This window comes from Dicentrarchus labrax, unplaced genomic scaffold (assembly GCF_905237075.1).
Source record: "Dicentrarchus labrax unplaced genomic scaffold, dlabrax2021, whole genome shotgun sequence".
NCBI lineage: Eukaryota > Metazoa > Chordata > Actinopteri > Moronidae > Dicentrarchus > Dicentrarchus labrax.
In genome coordinates this window covers 7,695,208-7,715,145 of record NW_026136708.1, presented here as the reverse complement: position 1 = coordinate 7,715,145, position 19,938 = coordinate 7,695,208, and the positions used below count along the sequence as shown (strand labels likewise).

At 40.6% G+C, this 19,938-nt stretch overlaps 1 protein-coding gene across 3 annotated transcripts in view; it reads right to left on the bottom strand.

The window, feature by feature from the left end:
* LOC127368258 (1-phosphatidylinositol 4,5-bisphosphate phosphodiesterase beta-1-like) overlaps positions 1-9,986 on the bottom strand; it is a 102,717-nt gene extending 92,731 nt beyond the window's left edge. Inside the window, exons 1-2 of one of the 3 annotated variants that reach the window (XR_007885609.1) lie at positions 9,606-9,986; positions 4,983-5,060 (exon numbers count right to left, since the gene is read on the bottom strand). Coding sequence is in view for 2 of the 3 variants with exons in the window: in XM_051408856.1 (XP_051264816.1) it covers positions 4,983-5,060; positions 9,606-9,704 (177 nt within the window). In the remaining variant the exon portion in view is untranslated. The remainder of the gene's footprint in view (positions 1-4,982; positions 5,061-9,605) is intronic. The other 2 variants (XM_051408856.1, XM_051408855.1) reach the window with 2 other exon arrangements.
* Between the last annotated feature and the right edge of the window lie 9,952 nt (positions 9,987-19,938).

Sequence of the window (19,938 nt, the reverse complement as noted above, 5' to 3'; positions counted from 1 at the left end):
TGGCACTGTGACTGGTATATGTAAAGTAGTCAACCATAGAGGAGGGTGGAAATAGTGACTGATAGAAACGGGTGACTGGTGTTTATTTATTTCTATTTCTTCCTCATTTCTTAGCAAATTCTAGTATAAGCTAAACAATCAGCTGTGTACATCTGTCACCATCACAGTTTAACAAAAGCTATGTAATTCCCCCTTTCAATGCCACCGATGCATAAATGAGTGAACAAACAGGAATGTTATATGAAAATAAGTCTGAACAAGGAAACTACAGTATAATTATATTTAAGTTCCCTGTTCTTGAGTGTAGTGTACATTTCCTTGTGAGATGTTATTTAATAGCTATAGAAACGATGTAACTTACTTTTACTGATTCACAGTGAATAAAGGAGATGGAATAACTTCCCTCCAACATTTATGACACTGTTGTTAATATATTTCTAAAGTGGGATGGGAATATGTTGACATAGAGTTACTGCTTAGTATTCATTTACAATGAGATCATTTTTTTACTACTGATGTTATTCTTACTGATGTTGTCATGGTCACGAAGAATATAATCAAAAGCATCACTGTCAGTGCCATCATCATCATCGTTGTTGTCAAATCTTTCTTTCTCCCGTCTGTGACAGTGTTTGTACACTGAGTGTGTATGTGTGTGTGTGTGTATACTCAAAACAGCGGTTCTTACAAGGTGAAGGAGAGGGGGTGCAGAAACATTAAAAGCCAGCCAAATGGACTCTGAACCAAACACATACAAACAAGGGAGAGTTATGACTACATGAGTTTACACTGCAGTGCCCTGTTTAAAAATACAGACCTCACATCACAGCAGAATCCACACAGTTTGCACCTGTTTCTATTCACAGAGGAAGAGAGGGAGGTTGTGCGATACCTTTCAACTATATCAGACTATGTTAACTATCTTAAACAGGAGTGGCATTGTTCAAACTCCTGTTTTGGCAAGCGTCCACAAGCAGAGGGATGGAAGCGAAGAAAATCAAATGAAGCTTATCTCTGGACGTAGAACCAGGGCGTCTTAGCTCGTCTCATGAGTTGCTGCCACTGTTAAGTCACCTCAAGTGCCCAGACAGACTCAATCAAGAATCAATAAAAGTATCTGATTAGTTCTTATCTTAGTTCATATCTTAGTTCTGACAAGTCTGTCACAGAGATTCTGTTTGAGACTGAGGCCGTATTGTCAGCCTGACTTACTGTGACTACAACAAAGGCATCAAGATGAAACTAGAGGAATCCTCAAGTCTTGAGTCATATACTAAAAAGCTCGCCAGAAAGTAAAGGCAAAGACCATCACACCTAAACAGATTTGACATTGAGGTTTTGCTGCTGTCAAAACTAAACTTTGCCTTTCTGACCTTAATACGTGGCTGAAATCCAATGCTGGATCCGACTCTGACAGAAGAACTCATGACTAGATGGAAAAGCCAAACCTCTGGAGTTACAGCAATGTCCTTCTATCACCCATCGCCTGTCTCAGTCACACACGCCAGCGTTCTGTATACAAACTATCTGCTTTGCACATCATAACTAATTCTCGAGTGTATATGAGTTCTCAAATTAAGTTCCAAGTCCTAAGGTTTGTTTTTCGAGTTCTAAACAAGTCATTATGAAATTAGCAATGTTAAGTTAATTTCACTGCTAGTAACCTAACAATGAAAGACAACTAACGTTAGACATTGCCGATTGTTTATGAACGAGAGAGTATTTAGGATGCCAAATTCTGGATGGAAAAATTCTGTTACAATGCTGACCGTGTCAAGCCCTCCGATTTCATGCATATTAATTGATAAACGCCAGCTCTTAACTTTTATTAGCTTAAGCTATATGCTGGCCATAAAACACAAATGTGAGTCAACTTACTGTTATTTGTTTAGCATCAAGTTTCAGTTGAAGTTTTCTGTGATTTTTGAGCTGCATGTTCTGAATGTTGCCATTGACCAAAGCAGAGTCTTTATATTTGAATGTGACAGTCTGAGGTATGGTCTTTTGTCTGTCTGCTGATGTACACTGCCAGAGACATCTTTCCCAGCAATGTAGTTGGCTACTGTTGGATTGATTCAGAACAGTATTTGTTGGCAGGAAAATTAAGATTTGCTGTATGCTTGCGTGCAATAGCATTTGACATCCTTGGGGCATGGGGAGGATATCAAGTCATTGGTGTTAATTAAAGTCAAGGTCTAGCTGCAAGTCCTTTCTGATTTTGTAAAGGCAAGTCTAAAGTAATCAGAAATTAATGACTCAAGTCATATCACTGGAGTTCACAGCTCTGACACACACTATTAATAGCCTTAAAATGGTATGGTAACACAAGTCAATAACAAAAATATTTTTATTTTTATTTTCTTTAAAATAAGGAAATACTTCTCAAATATAAAACTAGTCTTCTGCAATGTTAAATGGGTCCAAGGCCTACGGTCAATAGTAAAAACTGTATCCACTAGTGACAGTGTGTGTTTGAAAGTGAGCGCAGTAGGCACACTGAGTACAGTTCTGCTGTGCTTCTGAAGAATCTGAAGAATGCTTTTACTCTGCAGGCCATCAGACTGAGTCTCTAACAAACACACACATAACAACTGGACACAGCATCGTAGCTTGTTTAAATTGGTCTGGTGAACAGATGTGCAATACCATCATGAGTAAATGAAAACATGAGACAAGACATCTTTATAAACACATACAAACACACATTTGTGTTGACAGCGGCCCTGAGGAATATAGCGGGTGCCTTTCTTTATGCCCTAATAGAGTTTTGTCCGGGCTGTGCTTGGTATCAATTTGAGTTATTATGTGTGCGGCAGGACTGCTCTCAAGGCTGAGAGACAGAACAGACACCCACACACATAAACATACACGCACAAAAGCCTCATCATTCAAAATCCTCGCCTTATGACAAAGAGACAGGAAATAATGACGAATTGATGCCAAAGAGCCTCTCTCAATTCTCTTAGTGGAGAATTACACTCAGTGCTTGTTATCTCTGACCACAGACACACACCTTTCCTCACACACAAACCAGCCAGACATTTAAAGTGGTCCTCTCTTTTTATATCTGTCTGTCTCTCTCTTTCCAGAAAGGGAAGTCTTTCCTCATTCATTGTTTAGTAGAACTGAACATACGCCCCGAAGACATCCCCTCTCTTTCCACATATAGTGCATTAATTTACAGCAGACATTACAGGATCCTTTCTCTGTTACCAAACAGGAGTAGCAGGAACACTCAAATATGTCCATGTGCATTTTTGTGTATCGAGGTGCGTGTACAGAGGTAAAGTCTCGGTCAGCACTCCTGTCTATGCTCTGGTATGGCTGCAGTGAAATACCCTCATCTCGGCAAACATAAAATCAATGGTAGCTATTAATTAGTCTACCTCTGACTGCCTTTGCTGATACAGTTATACACACAAATAGAACAGGAACACATTACGCCTGTCAAGCTGTTTGAAGTTGGATTGGATTTTACAGAATAGAGGCCCTGGATAGGCAGACTTGTACTAAAGCTGTAAGTACAAAAAAATGAGCAAACAACAACTTGATGAAGCTAGAACAGCCTCTGCAAATTATGTACACACTTGCAAGGTTAAACTTAGAGGAAGTCATATGCTTGACAAGGTTAGTGGGTCTGATAGCATCTAGTATCTTATATTTCACAATCTTGTTCCTGGAGTCTTTGCCATAACTGGAGAGGAGAAAACAAACACACAATGCACTATGGAATATTCTCACAGGTGTCAAATTAAGCACTGCAGGTGCAGCAGTTTAGATTTCTCTTTTCCAGCACTGCTCTTTTACAGGCTTAAATTAGAACCTCACTTTCTGGTGTGCTACTAAGTTTATGAATGAAAGATGGGTCAGTGTCCATCAAACATTCAAAAATTGCTAAAGTAAACAAGCTAATTCGGAATCCCTCATACCTTAAAACATCAAACATGTCAAACTTAAACATGTCAAGAATAGCAAAACACAATCTAATTGCAGTCTGTAAAGCATCACAATGGAAAATTGACCCAAATATAAATATATGTATTTCCAATTTCTCAGAGAGCCTCTGATCCTTCTTTAATAATCCTAGGAGTACTATCATAATTATTATAACTGAACGCCTAACATAGCCACCAAAGACCTCTAATGGCGTTGCCATGGTTATGAGTACTGGATCGTGCAATGACAGTAGTATATAATAAAGTTGGATAGCTTCAAGCGACTGTGAAATGTGTGGACAAATGATACCTTGCTGTGGTAATATATCAGCTTTTCAAGCCTGAAGCACAGTAACGTTCCACAGCAACATATATTCAAATACTAATCAATCAGAAATGAATAATCTAAGACCTGACCCGCGTTGTAAGGCAAGATTATATTGTATAAGGTTTGTAAACACAAAGATCTATTCTAATTTTTTCAATTCTGCCTGCAGATACAGTCAGTTGCCTCTCTATCTTCTGCTGACAACTGATCACATTTATGTCAAACGAAACGAGAGAGATAGGCATTTTTCACATTCACAAATCACAATAACAAAACAGAAAGTACTTTGATGCTTTGGCACTTTCCCCTTGCCAGTCATCAGGGTGTGAACAAGCTAGTGGATAACAAAGCTCCTTATACTTAAATTAGTCTGGGCTCTACTTCCTTCCATACTCACTATTCAGACAATGGCACTGTAGAAAAACACATGGTTCCTCATTCATTTCATTTCAATGCTGTGTGACTGATCGTCAGAGGAAAGAGCAAAAAAGTTAGTCCTGACTTTACTTTTGCCACTGCGTTGAGCTAATTTGATGTTGAAAATTTCACAACTGAGATGGATTACTGCTAATGTGATGACTCTAGGCTCGAAGGAGCATAAACTCCCATGTTGTAACTTGGTGCTTAATAAGCTTTAAATTTGGGATTCCTGGTTTGATCTGAATGTGTCCTAAGAACTGAAAAGTTGGCGCGATTTACAAGTGCAAGCAGTGTCTCACCTTGTTCTGGTCAGTCCAATACAGGTAGTAACCTTTGGGGTCGACTGTTAGAGTCACCGGGGTCACAGTGGTAGAATCCTGGAGGAAAACAACAAAATAAGACATTATGTCAGTGTTTCTCTGTCTGTGTTTTTACATGAGTGTGTGTTTTTGTGTGTATGGCAGAATATTCTCTGGGTAAACCAATTTATTTCTTAGGATCAAAGTCTAGTTTTTACAATACCACATTCATACCAGAATCAAAAATGACAGTAAAAGTACTGTTTATATTGTAAGCATGCACACAATCCTTTCCTTCTAGGGTACTTTCCCCATCATGAACTGGCATCACCACAAATGACCAAGCAGCATGGTGTGTGAGTGTGTATATTTGAGAAGACTATAATCATGAACTGCAGGTTGATTCACAGCTGATGTTTCCATTAACCCCCTCTTGTAACAGACAAATGCTTTCCCACAGTTCCCCTGCATACAGACGGCTCCAAGCCTCACATACACAAACAAACACAGACACACACACACACACACGCACACACACACACACATAGTTTGACCCTGAGGCATACATGGCAACGCCAGATATTATTGGATGCTTCTATAAAAAGAAAGAGCTTTTGCTTTGTGTCCACAGTGGCCGTGGTACAGCCGAACAGAAGCATATTGTCCTCCTCAATCAGCCATGGCTGTGAGATCAGAGAAATGGAAACCGCATTTGCTGCACAGAGCAAGAAAATCTTCAAAGTGTCTTCTTGAGGCTTCTAATGATGTCCCTATCACAGCACTGGGAGACAGAGTTAATGGTCTGCATCTGCTACACACTTGTCATATTTGGGCGTGACCCTATGTAACTTGCAGTGTTGGGTTGACCTGGGAGCTGGTAGACAGCGGAGGAGTCTGTGTTGAGGTGTAGATAACTATTAGTACTCTGAATTCATTTCATACTGCCTAAAAAAAAACAATCTCAGTTTATTGAACCTAGCACACCTGCTCCATTACAGACCAATACTCCATATATATCTCCACCCCTTTATGAACCCATGGAGAAATTGAAAAAACAGGAAGAGAAAGAAAGAAACGAGGGAAGTGAACGTAAGGTAAACGAGCGTCTCGTTCGATGTCGCATCAGAAGCATTTGCAATAGTGACGTTTGCTATCCCTGTGAGACTCAAGAGGAATTGTTTTGGTTCTGCTCACATGATTGCACAATTACTGCAGGCTTGATTGAATGACAAAAGACTCAGTTCATACCACTGAATGCATGCAGCATTCACACACAGTGCTTACAGCCTGAGGGCAGGATAAAAGCCTCATGTTCGCAGTTCTTAGATATAGCATCTCATACTAACTGCAGCCCCATATCTCGGATCTTCACTCAAGTTACAATCCACAATCCAATTTCTCCAGTTTAGCTCATTGCAGATTAATGCTGCTTTCCTATCTTCCATTAAGCCATCATTACCCCTGGAAAACTTTATCAAATGTTGAGTTGGATTAAACATTTTACAGTAAGCTGTTTATATTGCAAATAATTCGAATCAAGAATTCACTCAATGGGAAAGACGTGGCAACTGATGGATTGTTTGTGATGTCAGAGAAGAAAAAATAAGATGGTTTGAGAGCAGTGGGAATCTACCTAATGATGTGAGAGCAGTCATTTTCGCCAGCGTCTTTCTTAATGTCCTTACTCTCCATGGCCACCACCACAAACACATTAAGCCATTACGGACTCTTAGCAAAGATTTTCTCATGGGTCTACACATTTACGAAAAACACAAGTACTTATAACATTGTGGATTAGAGTTCACGGTGATTTGCTGAGATTACTACCTCTGGAGTGGCACTGCTCGTGGTTTTTATTGTCATTTGACTATTCTGAGGATTTTTCGTTAATGGGAAGACATTAGGCGGCAGCGGCATGCTTTTGGTAGAATTAAGATGAGATTAGTGACTGACTTGCGAAAGTACACACCCCCTGAGGGAAACGATTCCAGACAGGATAATGAAGAGTTTGTACCATTAGCCATCACCTGAGGGGGTGTGTTAGAGAGGAGATTTGAGCTCAGCATATTTCTGTTCTGTATGTTAATGACATATTCTACTACTTTTAAGGGATTTTAGGCTCCCCTGCGGAGCCTGATGATATCTTACTCAACACACTCCAGACCAAAAGGGCCTGATATAAGCATAAGCTTCTAAAAAAATCTCTGTTTACAAGGACCCAGCATCATCTTTCACATATTTCATACCTTGCCAGTTGCTGTCAGTGATCTTTAAGATGGAGGGTCACTTTCCTAGAGGCTTTGGATGCCTGCCTATCCTCCACTCTCTATTAACAGAAAGCAGCATTATCCTCCCCTTGGTGCTGAATGTGCCATTTGAACTGACTGGTGAATAATAACACAATCCAGGGAAAGTTTTAAACCACAACAAGGCACTTCAAGAGCCACTGCAGCAGCCAGTTGACTGCAAGCACCAGCAACCAAAATACAAGGTGTGTATGTGCATGGGAGTTTGGGGGGTTTGGGACTTTCGAGGATCTCACAAACATTTGAAGAGGCTTTCGGATTGCTCTTCTGTTCTTTCCCAACAGTCAACCACCTAGCACTGTGTGCTGAAGTCTGCAGTGCTGCTCTTCACCGCTTCAGACAGTTTGCTCCTGAAACACTCATGGCTGTTGTTCATACAGCACAGTATGCCACTCTTACACAGTAAACAAAACTTAGCACCTTTTTTTTTTGTTGCCACCGAGTGTTTAGCAGTGGGACAATTCTTTTTCACTGAAACAAAAAAAAATCCAGAGAGTGGAGCCCAGCATCTGAAGCTATGATAAGTAGAAAATTATTTAATTCAAACCTTTTTCACTGACAATTTATAATGGCTTTTTTCTCTCACAGTCTATCTCTGTATCCCTGTGTAATTCTTTCCACGAATGATACAGAGAGGAAAGAGGAAGGAAGGAGTGCATGGGAAATTAAACAGAAAAAGTATCTGTGTGTACGTCCGTGTTCGAGGGTTTGTGTTTTTACAGGAAAGGCCTGGTGGGCATTTGGTTCTGGAGATAGGCCCACATGTACAAACTACAGTACACAAACACAGCAGTTAGGGGAAACCGTTGCACACCTCACACACCCCTTTCTCACAGCATACCAACTAGAGAGCTGAAGGGGTGAGCGTTCATTAGTAATTACTAGTTAAGGAAATAGTCAAGCTCTCTTACTTAAGCATAAGATTGATGATTGACAGAGTGGTGGGTTTACAGCAGTGCATAATTTCCTCTCTGCTATCTGTACTGACCAAATTCACACTCTTATAACACTCATCCACTCATGCCATCTGTGCTGTGCTTGACTCACCTGGGTTCAGTGAATATGATTTTTCCACTGTGTATTTGTTAGTTTGATCTCATTAAGTTGAATTTCAAAATGCCACTTATACAAAACTATCATAGCAGCAGAGTTTATTACCAACACCCGAATGCCTATGCTAACCTCCATGTATGATTTACATACAATTCCTCTTTAATTAGATTTGGATTCCCTTTTATCAATACTTTCACACAAGACAGAAACTTTACCAGTTAACTCATTGCAAACAACAGTTCCAGCCAGCCACATTCCCAGGGAGGGAAAAGAGCAACCCATTTCCCAGAATGAAAGTGATCATGACTGTGCTCATATTCAAATGCTCACTCAATAAATAGGTTTGGAGAAAGCCCAGGAATGCATGCAGTTATTCAAATAAGATGGACTGCGGAAAGGTGTGAAACAAATATCACAAAAAGTCCCTTTCAGAATATAGAGAGCTATTATGGTGACAGCATAGGAGATGAAAATAACCCATTGAGTGCAATAAGGTCACACAGTTGAAACTCTATTTTAAGTGCATCAATTATTAGGTTCATTCTCTTAACGGGATTATTAGAAGGATGTGCTGATTTGTTGTTTGGGGAAGGTGCAGTGCGCCATAGCTGTCTGTTAAAAGGCTACTACTGTTGTGTTTTCTCCAGCTACTCAACAGCAGCGTGCAATCAATTTTAATCAAGGTCATTTCACTACAGCTACACTGTTAGTAGTACCGGAAACAACAACACAACAACAAAAAAAACAGCAGAGAGGTTATTCAACTCCTGCTTGGTGGTGACACTGCGATCCGCACGTTGAACCCCGGTACACTAATTAATTGTAGTAAATTGTTGTAATTGATTTTTTTTTTTTTAAGCGTTTACAGAGAAGGGGGAGGGGCGAGCTTCATTCAAATGTTCAATTTGATTTTATGAGCGGTGCACACGCGATCAGACACAAGCACTGTTAAAGCCGCGTGCACACACTCGCGCGCGCACAAACACACATTTTGGGGAAATGTAAACAAAGCACATGTCAGTATAAACACTATAAGCTGCTGCATTTCTATATACGATTAAAAAAAAACAGCGAGCCAGGGGCAGGGAGCCCCCTTCTCAGTGCGGTTCTCCATTAACAATTAAATCTATTAGCTACTGTTGCATGAGTAGCCTATAGATTGTGTAATACATCCCAGTAGTATATGCATGCAAATAAAGCGTGCAGAAATCATCCGCCAGTGAACAAAAATAAGATATTCACTGCCGCTCTCGCCGTTACTTACATCATCCCATTTCATAAATTTGTTGCCCTTTCTTAGGCTCTCGGGAACGGACACTGGCTTGAGCTGCAGCGCATGAACTCCAGGCTGTGCCCCTGCCATTGACTCATCTACTCTTCTCGACACACGGCAGGGGTAGGAATGAGTCACTTCACTCTCTTCTACTCTTATTTCTCTTCCTCTCCTTTTGTAATCTGCTTAAAAAGCAGGCTGACGGAAGCCCACTACTGCTGCCAGTATGTCATGCCCGCATCGGCGGCGGCGGTGGCGCGTCTCGGCTTTGGAGAGCTGTGGAGGCGGACGCAGGCGCAGCGGACCGGGGCCACTAACTGACTGACTGACTGACTGAGCGACATGCGGCTAAGGCGAAGACGAGGAGAGAGAGAGGGAGGGAGGGGGGGAGAGAGAGAGAGAGAGAGAGAGAGAGAGAGGGAGGGAGAAAGAGAGAGAGAGAGAAGGAGGGGGGGTCTGGATGAGTTGCAGTCTGGTTTCAAATTGTACAAGTCAATGCAGGGACAGGATCGATGCTTGAAGTGATCTAGCGCCGCCGTGCGTCCGAGGCAATTTGATGTTAGTAGGGGTGTGAAAAACTTGGGAGTGACAATATACTCAGGGCAGGTGCATGAAGCAGTGATGTCTGCATACTGCTGGTTTGGGAAATTCTTATTGATGTATATATGTATAATTTTTTCCTTAGCAGTTTCCTTAAATGTTGTGTTAAGACGTTATTGTGCCCAGTCTCTGACCTCGTCACTCCCCACAAGGAAGCACCTACCTTAGCATAGCAGGGAGTGGGGGGTAACAACTTCCCCTCTAGAGGAATGTAGACTCAGACCCCACAGGTGGATGCGAGGGGGAAGTAGGGCTTTTAAAATGCACCAGTAAGTGATGGCATAGTTTTCAGCAGCAAAGGAGGATCAGCCATAATCAAAAGGGTATGTTAGATGCTGCAGTGAGAGGAACATGTGAGTGTAGCAGCAGTTTGATTTTATTAAAATAAAGGGATTTTATATTTTGCCTACCAGAATTGTATTCTCTGGATTTCCATAAAAGCTTTAACCTATTTAAACTATCATTTAGAGAGTTTAACATAAAATATATTAGGGAATGTTGAATGGTGAAAAAATACATACACAATAGAATAAATTACATTTTTGGTGACACAAAGCAATTTCTTTTGAGTGTAAAATGTGGGAATTTGAAAGCAGAACCTCAGCATTTCTAAAATCCTGGTGCACCATGTTAATGTATCCTCATCGGAAGGCAAGTAAGATCTTTTATATTCATAAATGTGTGGAGGGTAACAGGTGTTACTTTAAGAAATCAGTCCATAACCATCAGCGAGAAAGGACACGGACTTCTATTTCAGTGCCCACACGTGGCTGTGGGCCGTTTTACTTCTTCATGACTAAACTTCTTTAAAGTTCTGTGAGTCAAGAGTGCGTCACTGCCTTAAGGACTTTTTTTTTTAACTTTCTTATTAAATAAAATATAGAGTCCCTCTGGGCTTTGTACCACCTACGCTGTTTATTTTCTGCCATTTCCAAAAAGGGACTACAGACTGCTCCGAGTCCTCCAATCAGTTTTCCCCCTGTCTCTCTCTGGTCAGTCACTGGCCGGTGCTGACTGTCACACATGTCAAACTAGTCAAACCTGTCAAAGTCTGACTGGCACTTTTCATGTCAGTCGTAATAGTAGTTTGTTTGAGTTTGCCTCCTGTCATTAATGATTGATTAACAGTGACAGTTTGGGGACCAGGCCCTGAATAGAGTCATAGTTGGGTGACAGCTCAAGAAAGTGAGAGAGGGATACAAGTGTGAGAGAGAAAGAGGGAGATAGTAAAGATGCAAAGGCATTGGAGGAAAAAAATACTATATTTTCTGATGAGTCAGAATACCAAAGTAGAAGAACCCTTTTAAGAAAGAACAACAAATTACAGAATACTCTCGTACCAATGTGGAGACACAAATGTTTTTATACCGCAAATGAGTCATTGTTATCCTTCAAGCCTCAGACTTTAGTATCCATCATCCGTCTTCCTATCAGCCCTGAGGTTCCAACCGGCTCTAAAAACAGCCGCAACAATCTTGCATGAAAGACAAAGGCCTATAGTAAGGAGATATAATTGGATTCTCAGTATATAAAAGCACTTTGCTATCACCTTCATTCAGAGACACACTGAGCTTTTAAAATGAATTCATCCAAGCTGTCAGTGTAGTGTTTCTTCCATTTTTGTTGGAATAAATAAAATGTGGAAACTGTGATAGAAAATGCAATCAGCGATGTGTCAGGAAGATTTGAGGTAGAGATTAAAATTAAGAAGGCGTTTATTAAATAAGCGGGGTGCGACTCTTTCAGGAGACCCAAAACTACACACACATCATAATTTGTTCTTGGACAAGTTACAGCACCGGAGTTGGTGGAGATTGATCTCATTTTTTGGAACCACAACTAGTCTTCTGGAAGAGGACAAGTAGTGAGTGGTGGAGATTTATTTTATGACCTCTAGAGCAACTCCTTCTTAAATTGACTTCCTCTATTGCAGGGCCGGATAACCCATTAGGAGGCCCAGGAGAAACAAAGTAGGGATGCACTAGGATATTGTGATGTTAAGTTTAAACATCAACATTGCCAACTCCTTTCGATATGAAAGGCTGATAAGATGGGGGTTGAATTAGACTGTTAACTAGGCTAAATGCTTGACACCCACTCCAGGGCAAAAGGCATCAATCTGAAACTCATAAGTGGCCTTACCTGTGTTACAAGCTGTCATCCTACTTTTGAATTAAGTTCATATATTATTATTATATAAGCAATTGTCTGTAAAGCATATTAGCTAATTTAGGCTAATTTATTCAACAATGCAGAAAAGGTACAATGTTTTTTTAATTGGCTTTAATGGCTGTACAGTTGTAGAATACATTTACTTTCACTTTGGACACACATTACATTTATTTACTTGTTAAATAGGTAAATTGTTTCTTGGGTGTGGTCAGGATTGTCTCAGGGAGAGCATCATCCAAGCCTGTTAAAGTAGGATGAATTTTACTTTAGTTTGAATAAGAATGTGTACATTTGTTGAAAAAACACTGGCAATGTATTGGTAAAGTATTGGCATATTGGATACTGACAAAAACCTAATATTGTGCATCCCTACAACAAAGAGCTGTGGACCCTGGTTGAGCCTCCCCAGACACATGTTCCTCCAACATATGGTCCAAGAAATCCACCAGTGTTCCTACGCTGGAATACTACCCTCTAGATTTGCTGTATGTTTGTTATTTTGTGATAATTAAACCAAACCGAAATTTGCTTAACAAGTCCCAGATCTCTGTAGCATTCAGGATACGTTTGAGGTCAATGCCATTGTCATCCTCACACTGAATATCCTACATGCTGCACTGACCTTGCTCTTGACCTTTAACCAGTTAAGGATGCAGAACCTGCCATATATTTACAGTATATATGCACATACACTATACCCCTCAACAGGCCCTTGCACTGGTATTGGTGAGGAGGTGTGGGAGGAGGAAGTGTGATTTGCTTATGCAGTGAAAGGAGAGAATTAACAGCAGCGCAGCCCTGTGTCAGTGTTTCTACATGCACATGATGAGGAACAGGTGTTCTCAAATGACTGCCTGCTGGAGCTTTCATTATCAATATTAATTCAAGATCTCTCCTAAACTGCACATTCAGCATGCCATTAACTATGCTGAGTTATGGGGCCAAGCCCACATGCCTCTGCCCTTTTACCAACTGTGTCAACTGTTAATTTTACTTGTATCATTCAGCCTTACATGCCAAGACTAGCTTGATATCTATGCAAAACCCATTTTTGACTAAATGTCAGTCAAAGTTCAAACTTTAACTAACTATTATTTACATTAGTAGCTTAAATGGGGCTAATTTCTTCCTCAATTCAGGTTACTGTGCTGGCACAGCTCTATGTGAGAACAGTGCAGTGTTGCTTTGCCAATGAGCCTACTGAGTCTGACAGGATGCAAAAATAATTTCTTTTCTATCAGCCACACAGTCAAATCAGTTTGAAATGATAAAAAAAAATCCTGATCTTTCTGTTGTGACAGGGGAAGATCACTACGGACTGCAGTATATGAATGCATAAAAAAGGCCTCTGGGAATGGCAAAAGGTTTGTTAAAGTTGATGCCGGCAGTGTCCTCTCCATGAACCCCAACAGAGTCTAACAGTACTAAGGCAGTACATTAGCAGCATCTTCTGGATCTCTCCTGCCAGTGCACTTTGTAATAGTATGTGTCTAGTCTAAATATTCTCATACAACTGCGTTGGCAGAACAGCACTTTATACAATGTATGAAATACTTTCTGATAATATGGTAAATATGTATTTGAATAAATATCCTAAATGTTTGTCATATAGTAAACAGCCTGGCATATGAACAGGCTTTGTTTAATACTAGAATCACTGCCTCGACATCTACCAATCAGTCAAACTGCAGTTTACATCCATGTCTCCATATTATGTATTGAAGTCCTTGAAAGAATGTAATAAAAGGTGTTAGGTCTATTTTTTAATGGAAGTTATCATTATTTACATGTATGATTTCAGTGACACATTTTCAGTGAGAAACATGCTCTCTCTTCACTGAGACTATTTTTACAGAGGAGCACAGAGGACTGATGAGAGCTTCATCACACAGTACAACAACAATCACCTTCAGCTCAATACAAAACCAATGTGCTTGTGGTCGACTACCAGAGGAACAGGAAGCCCTCTGTCCTGGTTGTCATCCAGGAAGGGGAAGTGAAGAGGGTGGACACATAGAAGTACCTTGGGGTCCGAACCAATAAAAAAGTGGACTGGATTCACAATACAAAGCTCTCTTCAGGAAGGGACAGAGCAAGGTTAGGGATTCTCTTCCTGAGGTTTCTTCCATTTTGCCAATAAATGATAGCTGTTCCTTAACCAAGATGAGTCTATTTTGAGGCAAATTTGTTATTTGTGATATAAGGATTTATGAATAAAAATCACTTTGTTAAGCCTTGTAGTTCTTGTTCTGTCAAATTCCTTTTATGTGTTTACATGCGTGGCCAATAAAGCTGATTCTGATTGACCACACAGTTGTAGCCGTGACTGTAGTCAATACTTCGAATATGAATGTTGCTGCAAAGAAGCTACAAATTCTTAAACATGGATGCTACACACACATCTTCAACAAACATCTATACAATCTCCACAGTTTCAAGGTGGGCCCCCAAGATTAGTGTCACACATTTAGGATCCAACCAAATGTGAAACATGGTCACAATCTCCTCTTCTGTTCCTGAGTTATGGCAGTTCATCCTTGAGTCCAAGTGGATGTTCCTGCCGTATGTAATGAAATTCCCTCCAGGCGCTCCTTAGATGTCACGTACATGAAAACGGACAACCCTGAAAACATAATGCATCCAGCCAATGGAAACATAACAACTGCACAAGGGTTAAGGCGTACTCCTAAATCATAAAACAGAATGATTAAAATCCTATTTAGTGATTTATTTCCCTGGAAAGGCTTGGATCATCAGCTACTCTGGATTGCGACGTATTTCAAGCAACTTTTCAAGTTTAATACTCTTTATTAGTAGTGTTAGCATCCCATTATTGTTTTGTATTTATGGTTTTATATAAAATTCTTAATGCTGCCTAGTGGAGCAGGCCATGTCTGAAATGCACTGCAATCCAGAGTAGCTGGCAATCCAAGTCTTTTTCTGTGTTCTTCAAGTCCCTGCATTTGTGCACATAGGATTTTCCAAATTCAACAGCTGCTCTGTAATAGTACACAGAGGAAAGGTCCTCTGTGTACTATCACTGACCTGTTTGGGAAGCCTTTTTCCACTGTTTCTCATTGATAAACGGTCAAATCTCTGACGGATTTTATGTCAAATAACAATCAAAATGTCGCCTAACCCTAAATCAATTATTATAATCAACCATTCCTTATTTATAATAACTATCAATAAAGATACAATAATGAAATACAATCAAACAGTAAAGCCATAAAAATCTGTTACGTACTAGTAGCACACTAAAAACCTTAAACTTAAAATGTCTTATGTGTCAGCCATATATTCTATAATCCTGGATACTGCTGAATTCACACTTAAGTGGTTATAGATTTACTATAATTGAAAGGTTTTATTGGTCAAAATGTAATTGTTTCCTGTGTGCTCTCTGGTGTGGTTTGAGAGACCCGACATTAGAATGGCCCACTGCAAATGTTCCTCTGACACTTAATTGGACGGTATGTGCCTTCAGCCTCTGGTGCATGCTGACTTTGACCGTGTGTGTCAAGCTAAAAGTTCTGATGTGTTTACAGTTGCAATGTGTGAATGTGCACCACATCAACACAAGATACCAACTAGGGGGACAGAGATTGCATCCTATGACCCTTTCTCTTATCCACCTGCAGGGAAAACCCTCAACACTAATTCATGGGCATCCCTGCTAATTATGTGACTATAGTCTATTTACTTCTGTATTATGAAACCATCAGCCTTGAGATTCTAAATGGGTTCAGTTCAAAGAGTTCCTCTACCACTCATACTTATAAAATAGTGAGTAAGTACTGGCAGGCCTAACTACTACTTAGTGAATACGAGCTCTTCAAAGACACCAGGGATGTGGTTTCTTGCCTATAAAAAGACCAAAGCCATACTGGTACTTTCAAGGCTTCTAATGGGACAATGCATCAAGTTCACCAACAGAGAGTGCTGTGGCATAACTTTACGTTTCCCTAGTGGCTCTCCTCTGCTTACGATTAAGAATAATCCCTCTCTCAAGGTTCAGGAACTTCATTGTCCATTCAATCCAAATTCCTGGTAACTAACATAACACGGAACATGTGCAGTGAAAAACGATATGTTAAAAACTTAACAGCTTGCAGAGGGGGCCCAGGGCATGTGGTTCAGGTCAAATTATGAGTTTAAAGCAAAACGCTGAAGCTCTTTTGCTCCCAAACCCGACTCTTTTGACATGAAAATGTGTTTTTTGACATTATTAACACCTGGAGAGTTGCAGCGACCTTGTGAGTGAGACAGGGGAGGCTTTAATATGTCTCATTCTTGTGTGAAACCAAACACCTCTACTACTTCTATTGTCTTATCTGAGATTGAAGAGAGGGAAAAAACTGGCAGGTGTTCTTCCCCTCAGGCTACAGACTTCAGAAATGAGGAAAATAGAGGGTGGGAGTTGGAATGAAAGGGAACACGCATGCATGCATGTATACATACACACTCTCAGCAACACATGCACAAGCATATACTTTGACACACATGTCTGAGTGTGTTGCAAGATCACACGGCCAGTGCTGTTACATGCAGTGTAAACATGTCTGAGGGTGTGTATTAAATACTCATTACAGAGGACTGGGTAAGCTCTGGGAAAGACTGGGAGAGAAAACAAACAAACCCCACAGGGTGGCTGAGAGGGGTGGTGAGGGGCCGATGGAGGCCTCTCCCAGTGTAATTCAAGTTCAATAACTGACCCTTAACCTCACTCTAACTCAGGTTACACAGCTCTGGTGAGACAGATTATAGGTGCAGTTACCTCACAGCTGTGGATACTATACACCTCTACAGAAGCTTTACTTTACACACACACTTTTATACATGCACACACATGCACACAGTACAAAAAAACAAGAAAAAAGGTCAGTTGGTAATGTCAACAATCAACTAAGTATTCTTGAATATCAAATGGCAACATGGATGACAGGTTCCTGATCCGTGCACCTTTTGGTATGATGTAAAGAAACTTGGACCACACAGAGCCCTTTCACAGCCAGGAAGTAGAAGACATCATTCACCTGCAGAGCTGCAGCTGGGCCAGTTTCACTCTGTCAGAAAGAACTCATTACCCACATGTCAAAATGATCAGAGAAGGAAAACACAGCCACTCCAAACCCATGACAAATGCTAGTAATTGTTCAGTTTAGACCTATGCAGATACGGAATCGTGTTTATGTTCAGTAGTGAAGCCACACTGTTAGGCATGAGGGTGTCTGCGTGGTAGCAGTTGTCATCTTGTTTTATTTACATAATTGTGCAAGCAAGCAAAGAAACTACATATACTAAAGTTGTCAGGAAATATCCAACGTTATTCAATTTCAGGTTTGCAAACAAAACTCGTGCTTCTCTTAATATTTACTTAAACATATCCATCTGCCACATGAATCCAGATTTTGCAACTTCCAGATGAGGCCAGTGGAAGGGTTGCAGATGCCATGGTTGTGGCCGCAGCCTAAAAATGGTTCACATCCCATGCTGTGTTAGCATAACCACGGTCACATGTTTGAGGGAGAGAATGAGGGAGAAAGAGAAAGAGAGATGTAGCTACTGAAATCTAGTTTTTACAGCACAGCTCTGAACAATAACAACACATGACAAACAACACAGAAACGTCTGGCCAAAATCGATTGCCATTGCCTTTGACCACTTCCCTCACAGCTGGGTATTGCTTTAGTTAAGAGACAGTCTCACCCCAGACATCTGTGCCTCTGGGCATCTTTTGCTCCTATTGTCTGGTGCAACAGTAGATGGGGCTGCAGGTCTGTAACACTACAAGAGAATTGAGTCCGGTGATTTAACCCAATCTTTCTTTCTGGTCCTTTTTTTTCAGTCGTCTTTCTTTTTCTTTTCCTTCTACCAGTCCCTGTGGACTCAATATTTATGGATCGGTAAAACCAACATGGAACGGGGAGTTGACCAACATATCAAGTGTCAAGGTCTTGTCAGAAAGGCTCTAAATTTGCATTATTACAGCTCATCCTCTGCGGAGGTGGTGGGGCTAATTCAAACCATCTACGCACAGCTGGAAGAAGTGGTCTCTCTTCTGGAGAGAAATAAAACAGAGAGAAACATGTTTTATGTCTCTTCAGCCATTTATTGTTTTCGGAGTCATAGCTTGCCTATATGGCATTCCCCTAATCATCTTTAAGTTACACAATGTCCAATTGTCATTTCAAAACTGACATCTTGAGACAAAGCAAAAGGCATCATTGTGTCTAAATGAAAACCAGGATTTATCATACCCTTGCACCTCCCACTGTGACTTTACCATTTAGTGTGTTTGTTATGAGTAGATCTGCCAATCAGCAATGCACAAAGGGTCTATTGTCCACGGCCCACTATGGCATAGTTCCAGAGAGGGCGTAAAACTCTGTCTGCTCTGATAGCGATCTGAAGCTAAAGCCCTTCTCCAAATCCGTACACGCTGCAACAACCCAGTGCTGAGTAAGCCTAGGCCACACTAAGATGCTGATCTAAGGTCAGTTTTGTGCCCCACAAATGGTTTTAAATGGAGGATTAGGTGAAGGTAAGTTGGTCATAGGTCTGTGCCTAAGGCCAGGTGTGGAGTTAGGGATCAGGCTTTGTGCTGTGGTAGAGCTTTTCCCCTTCAAGTGGGCCGAAATCCTTTTAAGAAAGAAAATGTTGATGTTTACATCCTAGCTGTGACCCCTTCTTGGCCTCTCTGTTCGAGCATTCCTGCCATAGCTGTGACATCTAGCTAAGCTTTAGGACACCAGGGGGATAGTGAAAACAACGCTTAATCACAGCCACAGGGCACCTCCATGATAACAAAGCAACCCCTTAACCCCTCTGTGTTTGTGTGTGTTCCTTAATGCATGTATGTATGTGTGTGCGTGTGTGTTGCTGTTGCTGTGCTCGGATTTCTCGGTCGAAAGGTGCCCTTATCCTTAACACCGGGACTCAGTGGCCACAGCGCAATAATTCAGAATGAATCACCTTCTTAATTTTCTTAGCAAATCCCACACAGATCTGGTGTATTTACTGTATACATGGAGGGGGGATTCCCAACACATGTTTATCTAATATCCACTGAATCCAGCTGTCAAGAAACATAATGCACCAAAGGTCAAATGGCCAAAAACACACAGAGCCAACAGGGTACGCAGCCGTAAAGTATACAGTGTTAATCTGATGAGCATCATTATGCTTATCTTTAAATATAAAATCACACTAAACTGGAAATATGTCAAATACAAAGAGACTTTTTCAAGTATAGCAGTATTTTAAAAGAACTTTACAGAAATCAACAACGATATTTAAACAATTTTAATGAATTGCCTGAGATCGGAGTATACAACCGACTAGACCTGCAACAGTTAGTCCAGCGGTTAGCAACCTTTACTATCAAAAGAGCCATTTTTGACCAAAAAATAAATAAAGCCACAAAACACATTTTAAGTTTATAATGTAAATTTATCACAACAGGTCAAGCATACCGATAAGCCAGCAGCATTGGTGATGAACGTAAACAAATCTGTCCGTGCACTATTAAATTCTCTATTTTCCTCTTCTG